Source organism: Stegostoma tigrinum, chromosome 7 (genome assembly GCF_030684315.1).
Source record: "Stegostoma tigrinum isolate sSteTig4 chromosome 7, sSteTig4.hap1, whole genome shotgun sequence".
NCBI classification, from domain to species: Eukaryota; Metazoa; Chordata; class Chondrichthyes; order Orectolobiformes; family Stegostomatidae; genus Stegostoma; species Stegostoma tigrinum.
The window spans coordinates 28,542,099-28,565,411 of NC_081360.1; the positions used below are offsets into that span (position 1 = coordinate 28,542,099).

The 23,313-nt window shown below is 39.1% G+C and overlaps 1 protein-coding gene across 9 annotated transcripts in view; it reads left to right on the forward strand.

The window, feature by feature from the left end:
- Positions 1–23,313, forward strand: part of LOC125454004 (diacylglycerol kinase beta) — a 505,848-nt gene that overhangs the window by 300,223 nt on the left and 182,312 nt on the right. For all 9 annotated transcript variants that reach the window (XM_059647135.1, XM_048534235.2, XM_048534238.1 and 6 more), the window contains 3 exons: positions 10,723–10,796; positions 12,881–12,955; positions 23,134–23,219. In XM_059647135.1, the coding sequence (XP_059503118.1) occupies positions 10,723–10,796; positions 12,881–12,955; positions 23,134–23,219 (235 nt within the window). The remainder of the gene's footprint in view (positions 1–10,722; positions 10,797–12,880; positions 12,956–23,133; positions 23,220–23,313) is intronic.

Sequence of the window (23,313 nt, forward strand, 5' to 3'; positions counted from 1 at the left end):
TCTGCTGGTTTAGGTGCAGCGCAGTCAATAATTTGAAGAAAATTTGGGAGTTCTTCCAATGCTCTGAGATCAATGCCTTAATCGGTTACTAAAATCTGATTGTGTAACTTCATACTATGTAGGTGATCCTGTCTTGCACACAATAACTGCCTTATTATTTGCAGTACAGCAATGACTGTTCAAAGTAGTTCATCATAAAGGAAGGAAAAAATGTTTTGTATTCCCAACAAGTTCTAAACCTTAAAGAATGAACTGGACAAGCCATTTTACTGGAGCTACACTGGTAGGTCAGAGCCTGGGAATTCTGCAGCAAGTAACTCACCTGACTCCACAAAGCCAAAGCCTGTTTACCATCTACAAGGCACATGGCAGGAGTATAAGAGAATATTTTATATTTGCCTAAATAAGTATAGCCTTAACAACATTCAAGGAGCTCAAGGATAAGGTGACAAAATGTGGAGCTGGATGAACACAACAGGCCAAGCAGCATCTCAGGAGCACAAAAGCTGACGTTTCAGGCCTAGACCCTTCTTCAGAGAGGCCTAGGCCTGAACGTCAGCTTTTGTGCTCCTGAGATGCTACTTGGCCTGCTGTGTTCATCCGGCTTCACACTTTGTTATCTTGGATTCTCCAGCAGCTGCAGTTTCCATTATCAAGGATAAGGTGACCTGTTTGATTAGTACCCATCTGATACCTTCAACATTAATTCCCTCCACGACCAACACAGTGGCTGCAATGTGTACTGTATACAAATATGCACTGCAGCATCTCAAACAGGCCCCTCTGACAGCGTGCTTCCAAATCTGTGACCTTGAACACCAAAAGGACAAAATCAGCAGATTCCTGGAAAGACCACCATCTGCAAGTTCCCTTTCAGGCCCACAGGACCTTGTCATGGAATTTTATTGCTATTCCTATAGTATCAATGGTCTAAAGACCTGGAGGTTTCCATCTAACAGTATTATAGGTGTACCTGCACAAAATGGATTGCAATGATTCATTACTGCCACCTCCTTAGAGGTGATTAGGGCTAAGCATTTAATGCTGGCTTAGCCAGTTGTGCCCACATTCATGAATTAATAAAACAATAAGTTCAGAAGCTGTAGGCAGGAGCTTCCTTGTACCCGGTGAAGTAAGCACTTCACTGAACCAAAGTAAAAGTTTCATACTTTCTTGGAAGGTTGTATGTTAGTGTCATTTTGAGTACCTGAGCTAGTATGTGCTATTTTGGATTACTCTGAATGCTGTACACTGATTTGAATAGGCACCTTAAGCTGTTACGATACATTGATCTCATCAGCAATGTTCTGTACACGTTGTACCACCTCTTGGGAGTGGAAACTTGATATTTTGTTCTATTAAATTTTGGCCTCTTACTTTTTGATCATATAACAACAGTGACATTGTTGTAAATTGGGACTTACTGAAGAGGTGAAGTGCTGCATGTAGATACAAGTTAATTAATGTGTTTATGTAGTTGCTTATTGTAATTGTGGACATCAATGATAACTTGCTCTCTGCAATCCCTGAATGCTGTTTTTGTAATTTGCCTCGTTGTGATAAAATTAGATGCAATTACATAATTGTTCTGTGAACAGAATGGTTCCAGAACTGCAGGGGAAGAAGAAACCTCTTTGAGAGCAGTCACGCTTAAAAACTCTTCAGGATTGGTAAGACGGAATAAACATGAGAGTTAAAATCCCTAATGGAGACTACATTGAAAGTGGGCAGGAACAGCAAATCAAACCATTCTGATTCTATTATTTCTTAAGAATAAGAATTGGAAGGAAAGTCATCTTGTGTGCATTGACAAACATTTGAGTTTTATTGTTGTCTATCTGATGACTATAGAATACATTCCTAGAACATTATAGCACAAAGGAGGTCATTTCGTCTATTAAACATACGCCAGCTTTTACTGCCCAATTGCATCCTAGCTTTTTCCCCATAAACTTCTAAATTGGTAATATTTAAGTTTGTGTTCCATCCTCTCTTCAAAGTTCCAGTGAGAACTCATTCTACTGACCTTACAGATAGGGTGTTCTTGGCCATACTCATCCCCCAAAATGAAGGTATTTATTCTAAATAGCCTGCAGCTTTGTTGCCTTTTTTAACCATTGGCCTCTGGTTACAGACACACCTGTCAGAGAAGAGAGTTTCTCCTACTTCCACTATTAAAACCCCTCAACTTTGAATACTTTTATTGTGGTTCCCCTTAATCTGCTTTGCCTAACAGAAAACACACCTAACTTCTCCAACCTCGCCACTTCAGCAATTTCTACGTTCCTATATCGTCATGATAAATCTCCTGCATGCACTCTAGAAGATCTTGACACCTTGCAAATGTATTGTCTCATGTAAATTATATGACGAAATTTTATAATGTAGAGGTGAGAGTCAACTTAATAAAAATGCCAGACAAAACATGACATTTTTGCAAATATGATATTTTTCTCTTACTAGTGTAACTAGTTTTGTTTCCAATTTCAGTAAGACAGGCAAGTAACAATGACAGAAATTATAAATGACTATTATTGCTATTTTCACCCATTTCAAAACTTTATCCTATTTGCAACTAAACATACAGAGTAGTTTGAATGGCACAAGGAAAATTTGTTATCCAGCATTATACCCTACAGTTCATTTATGTGATTGTCATTGTATATTGTAGGCAGTTTGGACTATGGCCAAGATGTGTATTTTACACCAACGGTTTGAATATGTTTACAACTTAAGAATGGCATAGGAAAAAGATGTCCATTTCATGAAATACTGGCACAGCACTGGAGAGGACGCATCTCACACTTGGCATGAGGTCCACTTGAGTGAGACTAGTTTCCTAGCAGAAAGTATGAAAAGAGCTGCCAGTAGGATGTTCAGCATGTACGATGGGCGAAGGCATCAGGCAAAAACAAGATAAGCCTGAAGGTGAATGAAATGAGCGATGAGAGTAAAAGTTAAACCAAGACAGGGAGCAAGGATAATAGATAGTTCAGGAAGCAAATACATTTATAAACCAGATATATAAAATGACTGTTAAAATAACATAAAATGAATAATTATGGAAGACAAATTAAACTGCCAGTACAGTATCTAAATAATATGGGGAACTGGATGTAATAATCCATAGAAAGAGACCAAACATGCTGGAATAATGGTAATGTCAAATAAAGAGCATGACTGACAACTAAATGTTACAGATATTAGCATAGTCAGAAAGGATGGAGGGCTGGATTAGTTTAGGATTATGTTCAGCATGGACTGGTTGGATCAAAGGATCTGTTTCCGTGCTGTTTAACTCTATGACAGGGAATAGAAAATGTTTGGGGGTAACTGCACAGAGTAAACACAACATCGTGACAGAAGATAAAAGTGACGTGTAATAGATGGTTAGAAACTGAATTTACATGGATTGAAATAATAGATCAGGTATCTGTCATACTGAGCGAGAGTGTACATAGAAAATAGGGACAGGATTAGACCATTCAGCCCTTCGAGCCTGCACCACCATTCAATACGATCATGGCTGATCATGCAGTTTCAGTATCTTACTCCCACTTTCTGTCCATACCCTTTGCCTTTAGTTGCACCGAATATCTCCAACTTCCTTTAGAATATATCTAATGATCTGGTCCCAGAAGTTTTCTACAGTACTACAACATAGCTGAAAGACAAAAGATGATGGAGAAAGAAATATGTAAATAATCACCTGAAGTTAATGAAGTACATGGAACAATAACCATATAGACAGATAACAAGAAGGAATGGAGCTCTGCATTGCTAACAGAATTCCTGTGTTACCCAATGTATAAAATCCAAGCATGTAAGGGAGCATTACTGTATCCAGTAATGGAAAATGAACTAAACAAATGAGAGAATAGCAGTAAATCCAAGCCATAGAAATCATAACACGGTCATTTAAAATAATGAGTGAGAAGGGCTTGAGTATTGAGTTGAACAAAGCTGGATCAGAATAGAAGTAGGGAAATAAACTATAAACATTCATTGAGTATAGAAATAAAGTATTTTAAATCTTGATCAACAGAGTCCAGGAGAAAAATGTCCCAGTAAAGCAAGAAAAAAGTAGCTAATAATGAAACATCAGAGATGAACAAAGAAATGAGCTGAATTAAGAATAAAGAAAGCATATGCTAAGTACAGCAGAAAAAGAGGAGAGCATGACAAAGTTTAGAAAAAAATGTTGGCAATCAAATCAAAAAGTAATTAGCAGTGAAAAACTTCAGAATTAAATTTTTGAAGAATAATTTTTAAAAATCTATATTGATCTATATATTTTGTTTAGCCAAACTACTCATTTACCCTGTTTTTAAGGAGCGTGTTTGGGCTTGGCTTTATTTGGCAGGCATTGCCAACAACAAATAGAGGTTTGTAGGGCACTTGGAGAATGAGAGCACATGGTGCATGTGTGGATGCTAGTCATTGATGCTGATGGTCGCAAAGGGGTAGGGAATAAAAATAGTAAAAGGTAAGAGAGCAAATCTGAGATTTCTGAAGAAGGTTCTCGGCCCAAAACGTCGTCTTTCCTGCTCCTCTGCTGCTTGGCCTGTTGTGTTCATCCAGCTCAACACCTTGTAATCTCATTTAGGAAATTAAAGGTTTTTTTGTGATGATAAATGCTAAAAGTTTTGGTATATTTAAGGAAATAAACTATTCCTTAAATAATACTCAATGGATCATATGTAAATTTGCCTTACAACTCGAGAGAAAATCAATCGTAAATAGACTTTCACATTCAATGAGTCTAACCGCAACACTAAGTAAAATTTGATAAGATTTCTATTCATAATCCTGGCTTTTGTATACATGAACAACTTTTTGTAGCTTTTCCCGCAGAAGGATTTTTGCTTTTATTAAAGAATGAAAGAATAATTAGAATATTTTTTAATTCACTCATGGGGACGTGGGCATCATTGGCTGGGCCAGTATTTATTTCCTCTCAGTAGCTGCCTTTGAAGGTGGCAGTGAGCTGTCGTCTTGAACCACAACAGTTCATTATAGGTAGACCCACAATGCTGTTAGTGAGGGTGATCCAGGGTTTTGAACCAATGACATTGAAGGGCCAACCACCTATTTCTAAGTCAGGATAGTGAGTGGCTTAGTGGAAAACTTACAGATGGTGGTGTTTCCATGTATCTGCTGCACTTGTCCTTCCAAATAAGATTGGCCATGGGGTTAGAAGGTACTGTCTTATGTAGTGTAGATTAATTTCTACTTGCATCCTGTAGTCAATAGTGGAGGGAGTAAGTATTTATCGATTGTGGTACAGTCAAGCTGGGCTACTTTATTCTGGATGCCGCCAAGCTGCTTGAGTTTCTTCAGATGATTGGTGAAGTATTCTGTCACACACCTGACTTATGTCTTACAGATGGTGGACAGGTTTTGGGGAGTCAGGAGGTATGTTATTGCTGCAGGATTCCTAGCCTCTGACCATCTATTGTAAACCCTGTATTTATATGACTAGTCCAGTACTTGCTAATGTTAACCTCCAGGATGTTGATAATACAGGATAGTAATGTCAAGAGGTAATGGTTGTAATCAGTCTTTTTAGATATGATCATTGTCTGACGCTTGTGTGGCACCAATGTTACTTACCACTTGTGAGCCCAAACTGGCTATTGTCCAGGTCTTACTGTATTTAGGCATGAACTTTCCCACCTGCTTCAAGAAGACCACTATCATCCCTGTACCTAAGAACGCACGTGTAACGTACCTTAATGACTAGCGCCCAGTGGCTGTGATCTCAATAATCATGAAATGCTTCCAGAGGCTGGTTATGGCTCACATCAACTCCAGTCTCCCAGCCCAAATCAATCCCCTATAATTTGCCTACCAGCGTAACCTGTTCACAGCAGACGCCATATCCATATCCCTAGCCTTGCACTCATCCCTGGAACATCTCAACATCAAAGATACCTATGCCAGAGTCCTTTTTAACGACAGCTCCGCCTTAAACGCCACTATCCCCTCCAGACTAATCTCAAAACTGGGAGATCCTGGTCTCAGCTCCACCCTCTGCAACTGGATCCTCTGCTTCCTGATTCACAGGCCACAATCATTAAAGATAGGTAATTGCACCTCCTCCACAATGACACTCAACACTGGAGCTCCCCAAGGATGCTTTCTCAGCCCCCACTATACTCCCTGTTCCCCTATGACTGTCTTGCCAAATTCTGAATGAACACCATGTGCTGTGTTTGCTGCTGATACCACTGTAGACGGATAGATATCTAACAACGATGATTCAAACTACAGAAGGGAGATAGAGGGCCTGGTGATATGGTACAATGAAAACAGTCTGTCTCTCAACATCAGCAAAACTAAAAGACTGTTCATTGACTTCAGAAAGGAGGAGAACATGCCCCTGTCTACATCAACACAACTGAGGTTGAGAGGGTGATGAGCATCAAGTTTCTAGGAGTGATGATAACTGATAACCTGTCCTAGACTTAGACAATAGGTGCTGGAGTAGGCCATTTGGCCCTTCGAGCCAGCACCACCATTCATTATGATCGTGGCTGATCATCCACAATCAGTATCCTGTTCCTGCCTTATCCCCACAACCCTTGATTCCACTATCTTTAAGAGCTCTGTCTATCTCTTCCTTGAAAGTATCCAGCGAGTTGGCCTCCACTGTCTTCTGGGGCAGAGCATTCCATAGATCCACCACTCTCTGGGTGAAGAAGTTTTTCCTCAACTCTGTTCTAAATGGCCTACCCCTTATGTTTAAACTGTGTCCTCTGGTTCTGGACTTACCCATCAGCGGAGACATGCTTCCTGCCTCCAGAATGTCCAATCCCTTAATAATCTTAGATGTCGCAATCAGATCCCCTCTCACCCTTCTAAACTCACATGTATACAAGCCCAGTCACTCCAATCTTTCAACATATGATAGTCCTGCCAATCCGGGAATTGATCTTGTGAACCTACACTGCACTCCCTCAATAGCAAGAATGTCCTTCCTCAAATTTGGAGACCAAAACTGCACTCAACACCCCCGGTGTGGTCTCAACAGGGCCCTGTACAGCTGCAGAAGGACCTCTTTGCTCCTATACTCAATTCCTCTTGTTATGAAGGCCAGCAAGCCATTAGCTTTCTTCACTGCCTGCTGTACCTGCAAGCTTGCTGTCATTGACTGATATACAAGAACACCTAGATCTCATTGTACTCCCCTTTACCTAACTTGAGATAGTAATTTGCCTTCCTGTTCTTGCCACCAAGGTGGATAAACTCACATTTATCCACATTTTAACTGCATCTGCCATGCATCCGTCCACTCACCTAGCCAGTCCAAGTCACCCTGTATTCTCATAACATCCTCCTCACATTTCACACTGCCACCCAGCTTTGTGTCATCAGCAAATTTGCTAATATTACTTTTAATACCTTCATCTATGTCATTAATGTACCACAGCCATGACTTACCACATAGATGTGACAGTCAATTCGGCACAACAACACCACCTCTTCCTCTGGCAGGCCAGGAAATTTGGCATGTCCATAAGGTCCCTCACCAATTTCTACAGATGCACCATTGAAAGCACACTGTCTGGGTGCATAATAGCCCGTTATGGGAACTGCTCTGCACAGGACTGTAAAGAACTACAGAAGGTGGTGTACATAGCCCAGACCATCATAGAAGCCAATCTTCCATCCATGGACTCCACTTAAATGGCCTGCTGCAGCAGAAAGGCTGCTAAAATCATCAAAGATCCATCGTACTCCAGGAATGATCTTCTGCAACCTCTTCTGTCAGGCAGAAGATACAGAAACCCGAACACGTGCAGGAGCAGGTTCAGGAGCAGCTTCTTCCCACCCATTATCAGACTGACGAGTGGACTCTCTAGCCTCAAATAACTCTGATCTTGCTAATGTTGATCTCACCTAGCGCACGCCCTGTGCAATGTAACGTCTATGCCTCTTTCTAAGTGTTTTTGATCTGCACATGCTTTGCTCACTATGGTCTGCCTGCTGGCAAAGCTTTTCACTGTAGTTTGGTACATGTGACAATAATCAATCAATTTACTGCATTGTTATCTAGATGCTAGTATTGTAGGTGCACTTGAACACCTTGGTTAGAAGCATGTCAGTTTCTGGAGCAAACAACTTCATTGCCAAAATGTTGTCAGGACCCACAGCCTTTGCAGTTTTTACTGCCTCAAACAATTTTTGATATCATGCGGAGTAAATCTTATTGGCTGACACAAACACAGAAATTGCTGGAAAAGCTCAGCAGATCTGTCGACATCTGTGAAGAGAGATTAGATTAACATTTCGGATCCGGTGACCCTTCTGCAGATTGGCTGCAGCCTGGTACCCATGATGCTGAGAATCTCTGGAGGAGGCCAAGGTGGATCATCGACTCGGCACATCTGGCTGAAGAAGATTGTCGCAAATACTTCAGCTTTATGTTTTGCACTAATATGCTGACCACCGCGCCTCCTACACCCCCCCCCCACCCACCAACCTTTCAATGAGTTTGGGGGTTTTTGTCTCCTCCTGTAAGTGAGTTAGTTGTTCATCAGAATTCACGACGGAATGTGGCAGGATGGCAGAGTTTACACCTGATCTGCTGGCTGTGGAGTCTCTTTGCTCTGCCTGCCACTTTCCTGCTTATGCTGTCTAGCATGTAACTACTGTGTTGTTAGATGCCAGCCATAAGCTAATTCTGTTGACTCCGCATGATATCAAGAAATAGCTGCCAGGTTTGCTGAGTTTCTGATTTTTGATTTCCTGGCTTGATGGTCATGGCAGAGAGAGAAATATGCCGAGCCATGTGGCTGCAGATTGTACAGGTGTATAATTCTGCCACAGCGCTTGACTCATGGAGCCTCATTGGACGCCCAGTCTTGAATTGCTGGATCTGTTTGGTTTATCTCATTTAGCACACTAATAATTCCACAAAGCACAATAAATGGTATTATCAACAGGAAGATGTGGACTTTGTCCCCACAAGGACAATACAGTGGTTACTCTTCCTAATATTGTCACAGATAGGGGTCAATGTGGTGGTTACCCTTCCTAATATTGTCACAGATAGATGGATCTGCAGCAGGCAGATTGGTGAGGATGCATTACTTCCCTCTTGATTCCCTCACTACCAGCCGCAGACCAGGCTGTGGTTCTGATGGGCATTCTGCACCTCCGTGCTTCCTTCAAGCAATGATTTGCATGTGAGAGTACTGATTCCTCAGCCGCGGGTTTGGCTGGTTATCGACAGAAGATTTTTGAGGTTCCCCTGCCCGTATTTGACTTGAAGCCATGAGACTTCATGAGATCTGGAGTTAGAACTCTCAGGTTACGGATGTGACAATCAACAATTGTCATCAGTCAACATGGTACTTCTAATTCCATGTTTTTATTGAATTCAAAATGCTCTCCTATGGCTGCAGTCAAACTCCAGAACATTGACTGGGTGGCTAGAGAACAAGCTCAGCACAATACAATTACACCATTGCTTCCTTTCTTTGCAATAAAGTTCCTAATTTTATCACAAGTTTTTGAGGATTTTAGTAGTATTTTACAGACACATAAATTACAAAAGAGAACTCATATAGGGATAAAGGCCATTAAAGATTGCAAACCCTGCTCCTCAGTAATGACACTGAAATGACCGTCTTGCTGGGCGAGATTTATATTGTGGGTAGTGATGTAACATGAAGACATCAAAAAAAAAGTTATTTAAGAATGGAAAAGCGGGAGATAATTAATAAACTCATCAAATATGGACAGCTTAGAAACACTGATCTGAATGGATTGTCTATTCAACCGTAGCAGAAGATCACATTTGAATGTTATAAATGGGTTGCATCTATATATATGAAAAGAATGAAATAATTTGGGAAATGGAGTCGTCCAAGAGAGAAAAACATGACAAAATGTAAGCAGAGGTTGGCCCACAGAACGAGTATTTCTGGTTGACATTTTCAAGCATATGAAAGGGTTGATAGGTAGAATGTATTTCAAATTAAGGTGGAGAGTGGAACTAATATCCACAAATTTTTAAAAAAGTCACTCATAGTAGAATCAAGAATTCGTGAGAAAACTCTTCACTAGGAGAATGATGGCAATGTAAAACTTAGCACCAAGAAGTAATTGAGGCAACAAGCATCGATTCATTTATGGATGAGCACATAAGGACTCAGTCATAGAAGGGTTGCTGATGGAGTTAGATGCAGAAGTGTGGGAGGAGCTCGTGAGCAAGAACACTGGTTTGGACCTGGTGGACAGAATAACCTGTTTCTGTGTTGCAAGTGCCATGTTTTGCTTTGTTAGAGCTTGTACATAAGCCATATTTAGTGTTGAGTAAGAGCTACATTCATATCCTTTGTTGTTCAGCTTTACTGCCTATAATATAGTTTAGGAAATTTATGGAAAATATTGCACAATCACCTCTAACAATTTGTGAATGCTGTGCATGCAAAAACATTGTCTTAGTGTGTTTTTAATATTTCAATTGCATTTATATTCAATGGCTTCGGTGATGGCGTATGGTTATAATTATGATCAAAGAGCAGAATATCTTCTATGACTCAGTCAGCACTGGGATGGAGTCTCTAACCAGAGGTGGTTAATCACCACAAAAGATTATTATTTCTGTAAAAGTAGGTATAAATATACTTAAAGTTAATTGGTACTTGACAAACTGATACAATGCACGTTTGTTGTCAATAGTTTGTATTTATCAGGCTATTTTTTTTACAGATTACAACAGTGCCAGGAACACATCCACTTCTCGTGTTTGTGAATCCCAAAAGTGGTGGAAGGCAAGGTGAAAGGTAAATGAGAAAATGACGTTATCAGATCAGAAGAGACACTCATCTAGTATATTTTTATTTGTGGTACTTAATATCTGATGGCTTCTGTGAAGTATTTGAGAAGCAAGCAATAAATACAGCTGTAATTATGGACTACTTTAAACTGCATGTAGATTGGTCATAGATTTCAGCAAAGCAGATCAAAGGGATCAATTAAGAGTGGCAATGTAGAGTACAATGGAAACTTCCAGGGAACTTACAGACAGATAGTAAAAGCCTCTTCAGGTATCGGAGGAGAAAAAGATCGATGTAAGGGATTTTTGACTTCAATCAGAAATAGGAGGAGTTATAATAGGAACCAAATTGATGACAGACCAATTAGATATATATTTTAGTTCTGTCTTCACAAAGGAAGGCACAAATAATGTCCCAAAAATGTTGTGGGATGTAACGTTTAGTGAAAAAGGAAGTGAAGGAAATCAGTATTAGCAGGGAAATGGTACTGGGGAAATTCTTGGGAATAATGACCAATCCAGTGTCATCCCAGAGTCATTAGGGAAGTGGTCTTGGTAGATGCATTCATGGTCATCTTTCAAGATTCTGTAGACTTCAGAGCAGTTCCTGTGGATTAGAGAGTGGCTATTGTAATCCCACTATTTAAAAAGGTCATTAGAAAATGGATTTATAGACCAGTAAACCTGTCATCAATATTTGGGAAAATGCTGGAGTCCATTCCAAATGATTTATAGCAAAACACTTGGAAAACAGTGACAGGATCAGACAGAGTCAGCATGGATTCCTGAAAGAGAAATCCTGCTGTAGCTAGTAGCATTAAGGGGAAGCCAGCAGATGTGGATAACTTAGACTTTCAGGCGGCTTTTGATAAGGCCCACGTAAGAGATCAGCATGTAAAAATTAAAGATCATGCGATTAGGGGTATTGTACTGGAATGGCTAGAAAACTGGTTAGTAGACAGGATATGTAGGTATAAATGGGTTTTTATAAGATGGTGACTACTGGGGCACAGCAGAGATCAGTCCTTGGACCCTGGCTATTCATAATACATAATAATGATTTGGATGAGGGAACTAAATGTAATATTTCCAGTTTTACAACGGCACAAAACTGAGTGGGAGGGTGAGCTGTGAGGAGAATGCAGAGTTGCTTTAGTGTGATTTGGACAAGCTGAGTGAGTAGGCAAGTAATTGACAGATGAAGTATAATGTAGATAAATGTGAGGTTATCCTCTTTGGTAGCAGAAACAGAAGCCAAGTTATTATCTGTGTGGCAGTAGATCGGGAAAGGGAAAGATACAATGAGACCTGGGTGTCCTTGTAAGCATGCAGCTGGTCTGTTCTCTGGTTGGTCCTCAATCTCTTGATCCAGAAAACAATCCCATACACACTCCAGGATTTCCTTCCTGTTTGTATTGTTACTGATGGGTTTGCCAATATATATGCAGATTAAAGTCATTCATAAATACAGCAGTACCTTTATTGATTTATATCTATAGTTGCCAACTTAATGCCTTCCCCAACATTACCACTACAGATTGGATGGCTGTATGCGACGCCATTATTGTTTTCTGAGCTTTGCTTATCTAAGCACTCCTATACAAATTCTACCTGCTCACTATTGCATTAATTAACTCTTTTTAAATAGCAATGCTTTGCCCCCTCCTTTTCCTCTTGGCCTACCTTTCCTAAAAGCCAAATACCGTGGATGTTAAATTCCCAACCTTGACTATTCTGCAGCCACATGTCAGTCATTCCAAACATGACCTACCCATTTATATCCATTGCTAATCCTGAGCTCAGAATTTCCCTGCCTAAGCTTCTCTTCCTCTGTACCCCTCTTCTGCTCTTAGGATGTTCTGTAAAACCTATCTCTTTAACCCAGCTTTGTGCCTTTTGCTGTAATATCTCCTTCTGTGGCTCTGTATCAAATATTGTTTTATGGTACTCCTTTAAAGAGTTTTGGTGTCAATTTATTACATTAAAAGTGGTCTGTAAAAAGTTAGTATTATAACTGGGGTGAAAGAGAGATTATAGTTAGGATGCAAAACGCTTTGTTTTCTGAAAATTGAAAAAAATATTATTTTTCAGAGTTCTCCGAAAATTTCAATATCTCCTGAACCCAAGACAGATTTATAACCTTGACAGGGGTGGACCTGTGCCAGGGTAAGTGATTGTGCAAGAGTACTTGAAACAGCGGATAATATGTATGCATTGTGGGTTTTTCTTGATCATGGGGGAGTCAACTACTTCAGATCTTAAGAGCAAAAGAACTGTTAATACTAATAATCGGCCTCAAATCAACCGATTCCACATATAGCAGAGATTTAAATGTTTCTGAAAGACCTCTTTTAGTAGTGGGCGAGTACTGTGTTCATATTTTGATTGAAATTTCAAGAGGTTATTAAAAGATTATTTGTCTTGGAAATGATAAGTGAGTGCTTGGTATAATACAGCAGTTGAGGATATACTCATTCATATTGAGCATTTGTGTGCAGTCATTAAATGTTTTAGATATACGAACTCTGCTCAAACCAGCTGCCTGCTTAATAATATCCACACCCTCCCCCCCCCACCCCATGCTGCAGTTGGATGAGCCCTTTGGCTGACTAAGGCAGTAAACCCTAACTATAATCCCCCTCACCTCACTGAAGACTGCTCCCTTTTTTGACTTTCCGATATGGCTGTCGGTTGAAGGACATGCAGTGGATTTGTCACATAAGCTGTTGGCACATGCTGTGAATATGACATTGATGAAGAATGACACCATTCAGTGACAAGTCAACAACCTTCTGTAGTGATTGGAATAAGAGACAAGTAGATCTCGTTGACCACGAGATCCTTGATTGGGGTTGTTAACCTGGGCCAATCAGAGAGCCCGTGCTGACAGATATAAGCAGGAGATTGAGACAGTCTCCTTGTTCTTGGACTGGCGCTGAGCTGGCTGATCAGAGCCCATGTACTGTGCACATGTAAATAAAAGATGACTTAGTGCTATGATACTGGCCTCTGTGCAGTTATTTCACCCTCACTGCCTCGCATAGTAACAAGCTGCCCATCTCTCTCTCTTTGCACTAAAAAACGATGCTAGCAACAGGGTCTGAATCCATCTCATCCAACCTCTTTGGAATGCAAATATGGCAGGCAGGAGCCTATTTAAGGAAGACTGGTTTGTTAAATCAAGAGATTACCCACGTCTTCCATGAAAATGCATTGTTTATGGTCCCTATGCAACCAAATGTATTGACCATTATAAGGTACTAAAAGACAAATAAAGTGAGAAAATTAAAATAACATGAGGTTATAGAAGTCAATAGAAATTACCAGAAAAACTAATACAACTAAAGGTTGGACAATGGTGGATGTATTGGTTTAGAACTTCCAGAATTCCTTGGATTCCAGAATATTTGGAAGTTTCTAAACCTATCATTTCAGAAAGATCAGAGAGGGAATATAGGGAAATGTAGGCCAGTCAACTTGATACCTAGAGTGGGGAGAATTCCTGAATTTGTTTTTAAGGATGTAGTAATAAGGACTTTGGAAAATCACTGTACGACGAGGTAGTGTCAACATTATTTTAGAGAAAGGTTAATTGTACTTTAAAAATTCATTAAAGGTTTTTGTAGTTCTAACCAACAGGCTAGATAGATAGAGATAGTGGGAACTGTCGATGCTGGAGAATCTGAGATAACACGGTGTGAAGATGGATGAACACAGCAGGCCACGCAGCATCAGAGGAGCAGGAAAGCTGATGTTTTGAGTTGAGACCCTTCTTCAGAAAAATTTTTCCAGCTTCACATCGTGTTATGTTAGGCTAGATAGATGGATTTCCAGAATAGATTCAAATACATGCCAGACATTAGATTGTTGGATAATATTCAAGTTTGTGGAATTGAGGGTAGTGTATTAGAATGTACTGAGAATTGGTTTACAGTGAGAACAGAAATAAACAGTTATTTTTGTTATTGGGAGTATAATTAGTAGAGTTATGAAAGGGTCAGTGCTTAGACTTCTACCATTTGCAATCTGTATCAGTGAGTTAGATGAGAGGAATATTGTGGCTTTGTTGTTTCCTCTAAAGGCTAAAACCTCAGAATAAATTTTCAGGCTTTTAAGAATGAAATATAGAGAAAATTCTTTGATTTGAAGTTTGTGACTATTTGGAATTCTGTATTCAGGTGTGCTGCGAATGCTAAGTCAATGAATATATTCAGGACAGAAGTCTTTACATTTTTGGGCACAAAGGAAATCAAAAGATGTGGAGATAGTGTGGGGGGAAGAAACAGATTGCTGTAGATGTTGAGCTGTGATGGTACTGAATGGCAGACCAGACTAGGTGGGCCATGTGACCAGTATGCTTTCTCCTATTTCTTATATCCTGGTTTTGGTTCCCTTATAAAATTCTGTGGTGTAGATGAATTTTCAAATGTGCAAAATCCTTAAATTATTCTGCCCTGCCTCATGTATTCAGTATTTCAGATGAGGAAAGGCTCCACAGTACCTTCCACACTGCGGAACAACTGTAGCTTAAAAGGAGTTAGTGAGAATTTTTCACTATTTCTGGCATTGTAGACCTTAAGCGTTACATTTTCCCAGAGTCCATTGCAATCAAGCCAGCTTCCACCATTGCAGGATTTCTGATTCTTGAAGCTGCTTGTAATACAGACTGAATCTGACATTGGCACAGAGGCCATTTATGATATGGTAAATACAGTTTACGAAATTCATTGCTGTGTTTTTTCACAAGTTTGCAGAACTCATCACATATATGAGATGTAAGCCTTGGTTTAGCGATGCCACTATTAGCTCCGAGTCTAATGGTTGTGGGTCAAGATCTTGACAAATTATTTAGGCATTGCACAGATGTGCCAACTTTGAGATGAAGTGTTAAACCAAGACCTCACCTTCCCCCACGGTTGAATGTTAAAGCCTTCACATCCGTATTTTGAAGAAAACAGAAGAAATTCTAATTGATACCCTGGTCAATACTTATTCCTTTAGCAATTTGCACTGGAAAAAAGAGCTTGTGTCCTTATCATAGATAACAAAGTGTGAAGCTGGATGAACACAGCAGGCCAAACAGCATCTCAGGAGCACAAAAGCTGACGTTTCGGGCCTAGACCCTTCATCAGAGAGGGCGATGGGTTGAGGGTTCTGAAATAAATAGAGAGAGAGGGGGAGGCAGACCGAAGATAGATAGAGGAGAAGATAGGTGGAGAGAGTTGCAGTGGGAGAGAGATTCCCTGAGGTTGGTCCGGAGGGAGGAGGGTAACTTCTTCAGGTTAGGCATCCCTGGAAGAGGCTTTGCAGTGAGGTTAAAATTGTGATCAGAGATCATGGGAACTGCAGATGCTGGAGAATCCAAGATAACAAAGTGTGAAGCTTTGCTTTTACTGAGGTCTTAATTTGCTGTCACAACTTCAAGTATTTGAGTGTCTGAAAAGTGTGTTGGTATACCCTAAGATCAGAAAAGGTGTTCTATCTATGCAGCTTCTTAAACATGAGCTGGAAAGATTATCCTGATGAGTTAGTCATCAATGTATTTAATTTGGAGCCAGAAAGACACAAAATTATTTGCAAAATTAGCTAAATATTTATAATTGCATTTATACCTAATCTGGTTCCTTTGGTGAAAAGTGTGAATTTGGGTGTTATTTTCAATGCAATGTTTGAGGCAGTAACAAAAGGTCATCTTCCTTCATCTATGCGAAAGACACTGTTAATCTTTTGCGTGTCCTCAAGGTTTCAGTTCAACGAAAGCGAAACCAACATGAAACCTATGAGAAGTAATCTTTGTCCATCCATAGATTAATTTTGCTAAAGTGAACTGGTATCATGGTCAGTGGCAGAGAGGGGACATTATTGGGCACAGAAAGGCCAGCATGTCAGTAACCTGACATGATCCTACTTTTACTGAGGGTACTTTGAAGATGAGCAAACAGAAACCAACAGTGCTGTCGTGTCCGTAACTTGAATATATTAAAAGTGAAGAGATAATGGGAACTGCAGATGCCACAGAGTCCAAGATAACAAAGTGTGAAGCTGGATGAACACAGCAGGCCAAGCAGCATCTCAGGAGCACAAAAGCTGATGTTTCAGACCTAGACCCCTCTGAAGGGTCTAGGCCCAAAACGTCAGCTTTTGTGCTCCTGAGATGCTGCTTGGCCTGCTGTGTTCATCCAGCTTCACACTTTGTTATATTAAAAGTCAATACAGTTTCATTCATGCAACTGTTAAATGCATAACATAAGCATTAAGAGCAGGAGTAGCCTATTTGGTCCCTCGAATCTGCTGTGCCATTCAATAAGATCACGGCTGACCTGATTATGGCCTTAACTCTCTTTCCTTGCCTGCTTCGCAACTGCCACCAACCACCACCACTACTGCACATTTTTGACTCCTTTAGAGACCAAATTGCATATTTCAAATGATCCAGTATCCACAGCTGTCTGGGGCAGAGAAATCCAATATTGATGACCCTCCTCCTCCTCCTCTGTCTTAACTGAGAGACCTGTTATTTTGACAATGTTTTCCTGAATTTTAGATTCCCTCAGAAGGGGAAACATTCTCTTTTTCTTTAGTTTTCCCTATATTCTTCCATTTGTATTCCTTTATCTTGTTAGTTTTTCCTCCGAATACATTATTTCACACACTTTTCCAGATAGAATTCCATTCGCCCAGCATTCTGTCCACCTGTCTAGCCCATTGGTAGCTTCTGGCAGTCTGCACCATTCTTTTGTACACCAATCTGAATTCTTTTTTCTTTTGCTAACTCCCTAATCATATTCAAGTCCTAATTATTAGTGTACAAGCTGACCCTCTGGTCCTGTATCCAGGAAATAAAAGTGAAATTGAGGATAGAATTTTTTTTAATTAAAATAAGCTTTTATGAAGTAATAAGCTGAGATATTCATTAGCACAATATATCACAAACAGTCAATGTGGTTTTATTCCATTAATATTCTGACTGCTGTACATACTTCTATTTTTTGTGAAGGTACAGTTGAGATTAATAAACTTGAATGAAAGGTATTAAATCCGAAATCCAGAATTCAAAAATGTACCCATGAAGTAATGTATTTGAAACATTTTTTAATATCCATGCAGTGACTTCATTAATAATTTTAAGACCATTAATAGAAAACAACTATTTAAATTCACCCAGTCTTTGTAGTCAAAACTGTCTTGACAAAAAAATATTATTTTCATATTAAACTAGAGTCAGGCCAAGTTAATTAGGTTTATGACTTTTCCTGTACGATTTCTCTGTATCCTCAGTGTTTCTCTTGAAATCCTCAATCAAAAATCTACATTTATACCTATTTCCACAATGTTTATTAGTACCTTGAATACAGCTTCAACATTGTGAAATACATCATCAATATTAACCTTCTTTGTATTTTCAGGGTTACTGACTGTGTTTTCTGTTTATCGAAACATTAAATCTTTCGAGCTGGATTGCATTAGAAGTTATTCCTTGGTGATCTCCTGAGCTGTTTTATTTTCTGATGTTTTAAAGAAGTGTTTGATTTTGTTGCCATAAGGAGGACATTTGGTAGGTCTGATAGCTCACGTAAGGGTGGCAGGCATATTTTACCATTTGTACAACACATGCTACTTCTTTCTTCCAATTTCTTGCACCCCTATATCCATACAGCTCTGATCTGCCAATATTGCATTCTAACTCTGACTTAGCATTGCGATAAGGATCATAAACAAACACTTCCTTCAAACTGACGGTCTCTTATTTGCAACGCTGGTGGTGTCTGCATTCTGTCATTTCCTGTCAACTTCCCGTTGCCTTAATCTAGCCTCTTCAATATCCTTTTCTCTAATTGCAGCCTGTCAGTTTCTGTTGATTTCTGTTTTTGCTCTAATTCCATCTTCTTCCCAAATCTACGTATCTGTTACTTTCCCTTACTGAGCAATGATAAGTTGCATTTCAGAATATAATCTAGAGGAACGAAACAGAATGTGAAAAAAAGAATTAAATGTGAAAGTCAGGATTTAGTACATAGGTTTGTAGTGTTGTTTCTCAGAATATACATTTCTAGTTATGTTTGGTTGAAACATTTGAGTTTTGCTGCCTGGGGTACCTTGGTTGCAAGATGCTTTGCTGGGAAGTCAAAGTCCCACCCCACCCACACTTTATTGGTGGGGCTACTTAGATGGCACCTCCCTTTCCAAATGCCCTTTGGTCCAAACTTGGTTGAGATCCCCCCCAATAACTTGAAGAGAATTTGCCAACAAAGAATAACAGGTATTTGACACGTCTATGTTTATAGAGATAAATTCCACAAAAACAAGAAACTGGAAATGGTCTTTCAGTTGTGAAAGAACATATCAAACATTACCCTAAGCTTCCTGTTAATTTGTCTGCTAGTCAATTTGTGTATCCTACGTGTCATTTTTCATGGGTTCGTAGAATTTTTCATGACTATCAAAAGCATTCCTAAAATTATATCAATTTCTATCAAGTTTGCTATTCCCAATGGCGGCATGTTTGTACCTTCTGCAAAAATAGAATTAAGTTTGGTAGTCAGAATACTAACTGAGTAAAACCATATTGGCTGTCTGTGATTCATCCTCATCTTTCTAAATGAAGATTATCCTGTCTCTGAGAAATTATTTCCAGTTATATTCCCATCAAGGTTACGTTGACTGAGGTCTAATTTTAATGATACAATGTTAGCCACTCGGTCTTTTGGCACCACATCTGGAGCCAGACTGATTTGATAAGAGCCTTCACTTCTTTTTAACCTTTTGCTGTTATTGAACTAGAATACATTTAATTCAAGTGTATGGCTTTACCCTATTTTTAAAATTTTACACCTTTGCTTCCTCTCTCACTTCGTTCATTTCATCTAATGTCTCCCATTGTTCCTTGATTGCAGTAGCGATTTGATCCTTGTGGAAAAAGAGACATTTATTAGGAACATCTTCCATTTCCACTCAAAGCTTAGAGTACTCTTAGAATCCCAGTACACTTTGTTCCGTTTGTTTTTGTGTTTATAAATGAAACCTCTAGGTTTTCCTCAGTTTTGCTTGCCATTATTTGATTACTGTTGAAAGCATTTTCCACTCTGAGGAAGCATAATACTCTGTCACTGAGAGCTCTAAATCCTGTCCAGCTGATGTCTCCACCCAGTAGACAATGATCGGAGTCTTTTAAATCCTTTCAAATAACTGGTGCAGAGCCTGTTTCTAGAATGGACTAGAAGGTGCTATTTTATATTACAGCACATTTTACATTGTAGTAGCTTTCAGCTGTGCAGATGAGACTGACCATGCTCCTGATGTCTGTGAATGAGCAGTGGTGGTACTGTAATGTTCTGTCTTGCAAAGATACTATGACAAAAGTGGGTGTCCTTTATAAAGGTGCAAAGGAGCGGTCTATAAACATATGAAATTCAGACAGAAAAGCGTCACCAGTCATTGAAATTGCATTTGAATTTGATAACCATTCGTGAATTATTCAGCCTAATCTGAAGTATGTGGTGAAGTAAGCATTGGTAAGGAATATCCATTTTTGTCTGTTATAATTTATATGCCCACTGCAATTAATCTGAATGCAAAAGTGAACGCTTGACAGCGTAAACAAACCCATGAAAAAACACATTCCCAGAGTAAAGTGCATTAAAACTGTTGCAGAAATAAAGAAGTAAAACTCTAATGGCTAACGTCAAACAGGTCATTAGAGAACTCTGCTTGATCAAGGCAGAATTCTGATTTCCAGTGTGCACAGTTCATCTAGACAATCGACATGCTGTGGCAATCCCTTATTTGCATGTTAGGAATTGCAGTGCAGGACCACATTTAAAATATTTTCCACTGGTCATGAGAACATTAGCATGACTTTATTTTTTGCACCATAGTCAGGAATTGACTGTGATTTGGGCACAGATCCATGAGCCTAATTCTTGAGGTTCATTGATTTCCTGCAAGGCTTGTACACTGCTAGTATTGCTTTGCAAAGCTTACTTGTGTTTATTAATGTTCTCAATTCTCTGTTATATTTTGGCAAGGAGCAATGTAATAAGAGGTGCGCATATGCTAAAACAAAGCCTGTGTTCTTCCTACATGTTAAGTATCTATCACTGCAGTTTAGGTTGTGAAATTTACATATATATATTTCAATCAAATTTATTTCTGAGTTTGGATTTTTGTACTTTGAACTAATAGCATATGCGTGCTCTGAGGGGCTAAAGGGTGTATCCGGTGATTAATTTGTAAGTATTTCTGCAGCCGTAATAGTCTTCTAAAACAGTTTGAGACAGAGCCTCCATAAACTAATGGATTTTTGTTTACACTGCAAATTAACAAAGTACACAGGGTAGTGTAATTGACTTTATGGTGAGTGATTCTGGGTTTTTTTTTAAACTTAGAGGGCAACACCCACAACTTGGAGAGAAACCTTTCAGTTTTAGCTTGGGCGGAGTTCTGCAATGTTCTTAGCTAAAGATGGATGCAGAAAGTAATTGTTCCTATCATAGGAAGAGTATACATAAACAGAAGTTGCTGGAAAAGCACAGCAGGTCTGACAGCATCTGTGAAGAGAAATCAGAGCTAACATTTCGGGTCCAGTGATGCTTCCTCAGATTGGACCTGAAACATTAACTGATTTCTCTTCACAGATGCAGCCAGACCTGAGTTTTTCCAGCAAATCCTATTTTTGTCTCTGATTTACAGCGTCCAGAGTTCTTTTGGTTTTTATGGGAAGTATGTAGTTTATGTTTGCTTTTTAAAAAAATTACCTCAGACTAAGCAGTCTATAATAGTTCCAGATTCGAGGTGTTTGAGTAAAATGCAGAAGGACTTATTTGAAGCAGTGAAAATTTTACATTTGGGTATATGAAGGTGCTGGCATAGGCTGAAAGATTGTCTGGACTGGGAGCTTTTATCACAGTTAGGCTAAACGTATTGAAATGATAGAGGAAGCGATTCTCTGCAGTGTGAGGACTGCAACGAGTGTTTGTGGGATTGACTTGATTATATTTTTACTGTGTTTTGAAATGTTTTAAGTGTGTGCTCTTTATAAATATCTTTATTTATTCCACTGTTTCTGCATTTCTTTTCCATAATAAACTCCACTGTCAACCAAAATCTGCCATATTGCATGCTTATGTTGCAATGAGCATCCGCCTCACTAAAACCAAAAATGAAGATCTTTCAAGCCAAAGTTCTGTCTGAGCTCTAGTTCATCGAATAATAGCATCAGTTGGTGTCATTAATGGAATCCAAAAAGCCAAACCCTATACCTCTGTTGTTGAGGATATATGTTGCTTATTTTGAAATCCTTTTGTATGACCGATAGCCACAGGGAAGGTGCTGGAAGACTGGAGGTTCGCTAATGTGGTGCCACTATTTAAGAAAGGTGGTAAGGAAAAGTTAGCGAGCTATAGACCGGTGAGCCTGACATTGAATCATCCAGATGGATTTAGCATGCAACATGTACTTTAAGTATTGTTCCTAAAGTATCTCACTGTTGAGATATAATATAATACAGGTAGAGTGTGTTGTTAGCTCAAATTTGACAAACTGTGTTTGAAAATGTTATCATGATTGCACAGGGCCACTACAGTTCTTCAGTACAGATGTAAACTGCTGAGATCTCGTGTTCATACTATATATTACTTGTAGAAATATTACAGTACAAGTGTACTAGTGACTATGATTGCATGACTGCCATGAATATTTTAATCATTTGCAGAACATCTTTTAAACAAACCTCAAGACACAATGCATCACTCAGCTGTGATTATTTGAAGCTCTTCTGGTTATTTTTCATAGCACATCTTGTAAAGATTGAGATAAAAGGGAAAAAAAAGATATGTAGGCCTTCACAGAATATGTTAAATGAGTCTTTGAACATCAACAATCCTTAAGACACTGCCTGGGCCCTGCAGAGAGTAAAGGGTTTGTTTTAATTGTCTTTCAAATGCCTTTTCTTTTGACTAAATCTGTGCTCATTTGTAAGACTGTGTTTCTGTAGAATTCTTTCGAACTGCATAAAGTCTGCCCACTATGATGTGTCCCTGGAGTCAATTCATTTCATTCCTTTAACCAAGTTGCATTTATATAAAATCTTTACCATGGTCAAATTTCATGAAGGCTGTTGATCAAATACTAAATTGACTGAGATCCAATCAGCTAAAATTAAACCAAGCTAATTTTCTAATCTCTGGGAAACATTTATGTTTTGGTATTTATGGAGAATATATGAATTGTTATTAATATTTGAGACATTAGTATGTATTCAAAATAATTTTTCATGTTCTGGATTGTTAGCATTCCATACTCAAAATCTTTATAACAGTGTAATAATTTGTGGGGTTTTTTTTTAGGTTAAACACCTTTCGTGACATACCTGATTTCCGAATCCTGGCGTGTGGAGGAGATGGGACTGTAGGATGGATCCTGGATTGTATTGGTATTTCCAATATACAGTAAAAGATTAATGTGAAATACTATTGTATTTTGTTTTTTTAATTCTATTTTTCACTCAAACTTCTCTTAACAGTGTA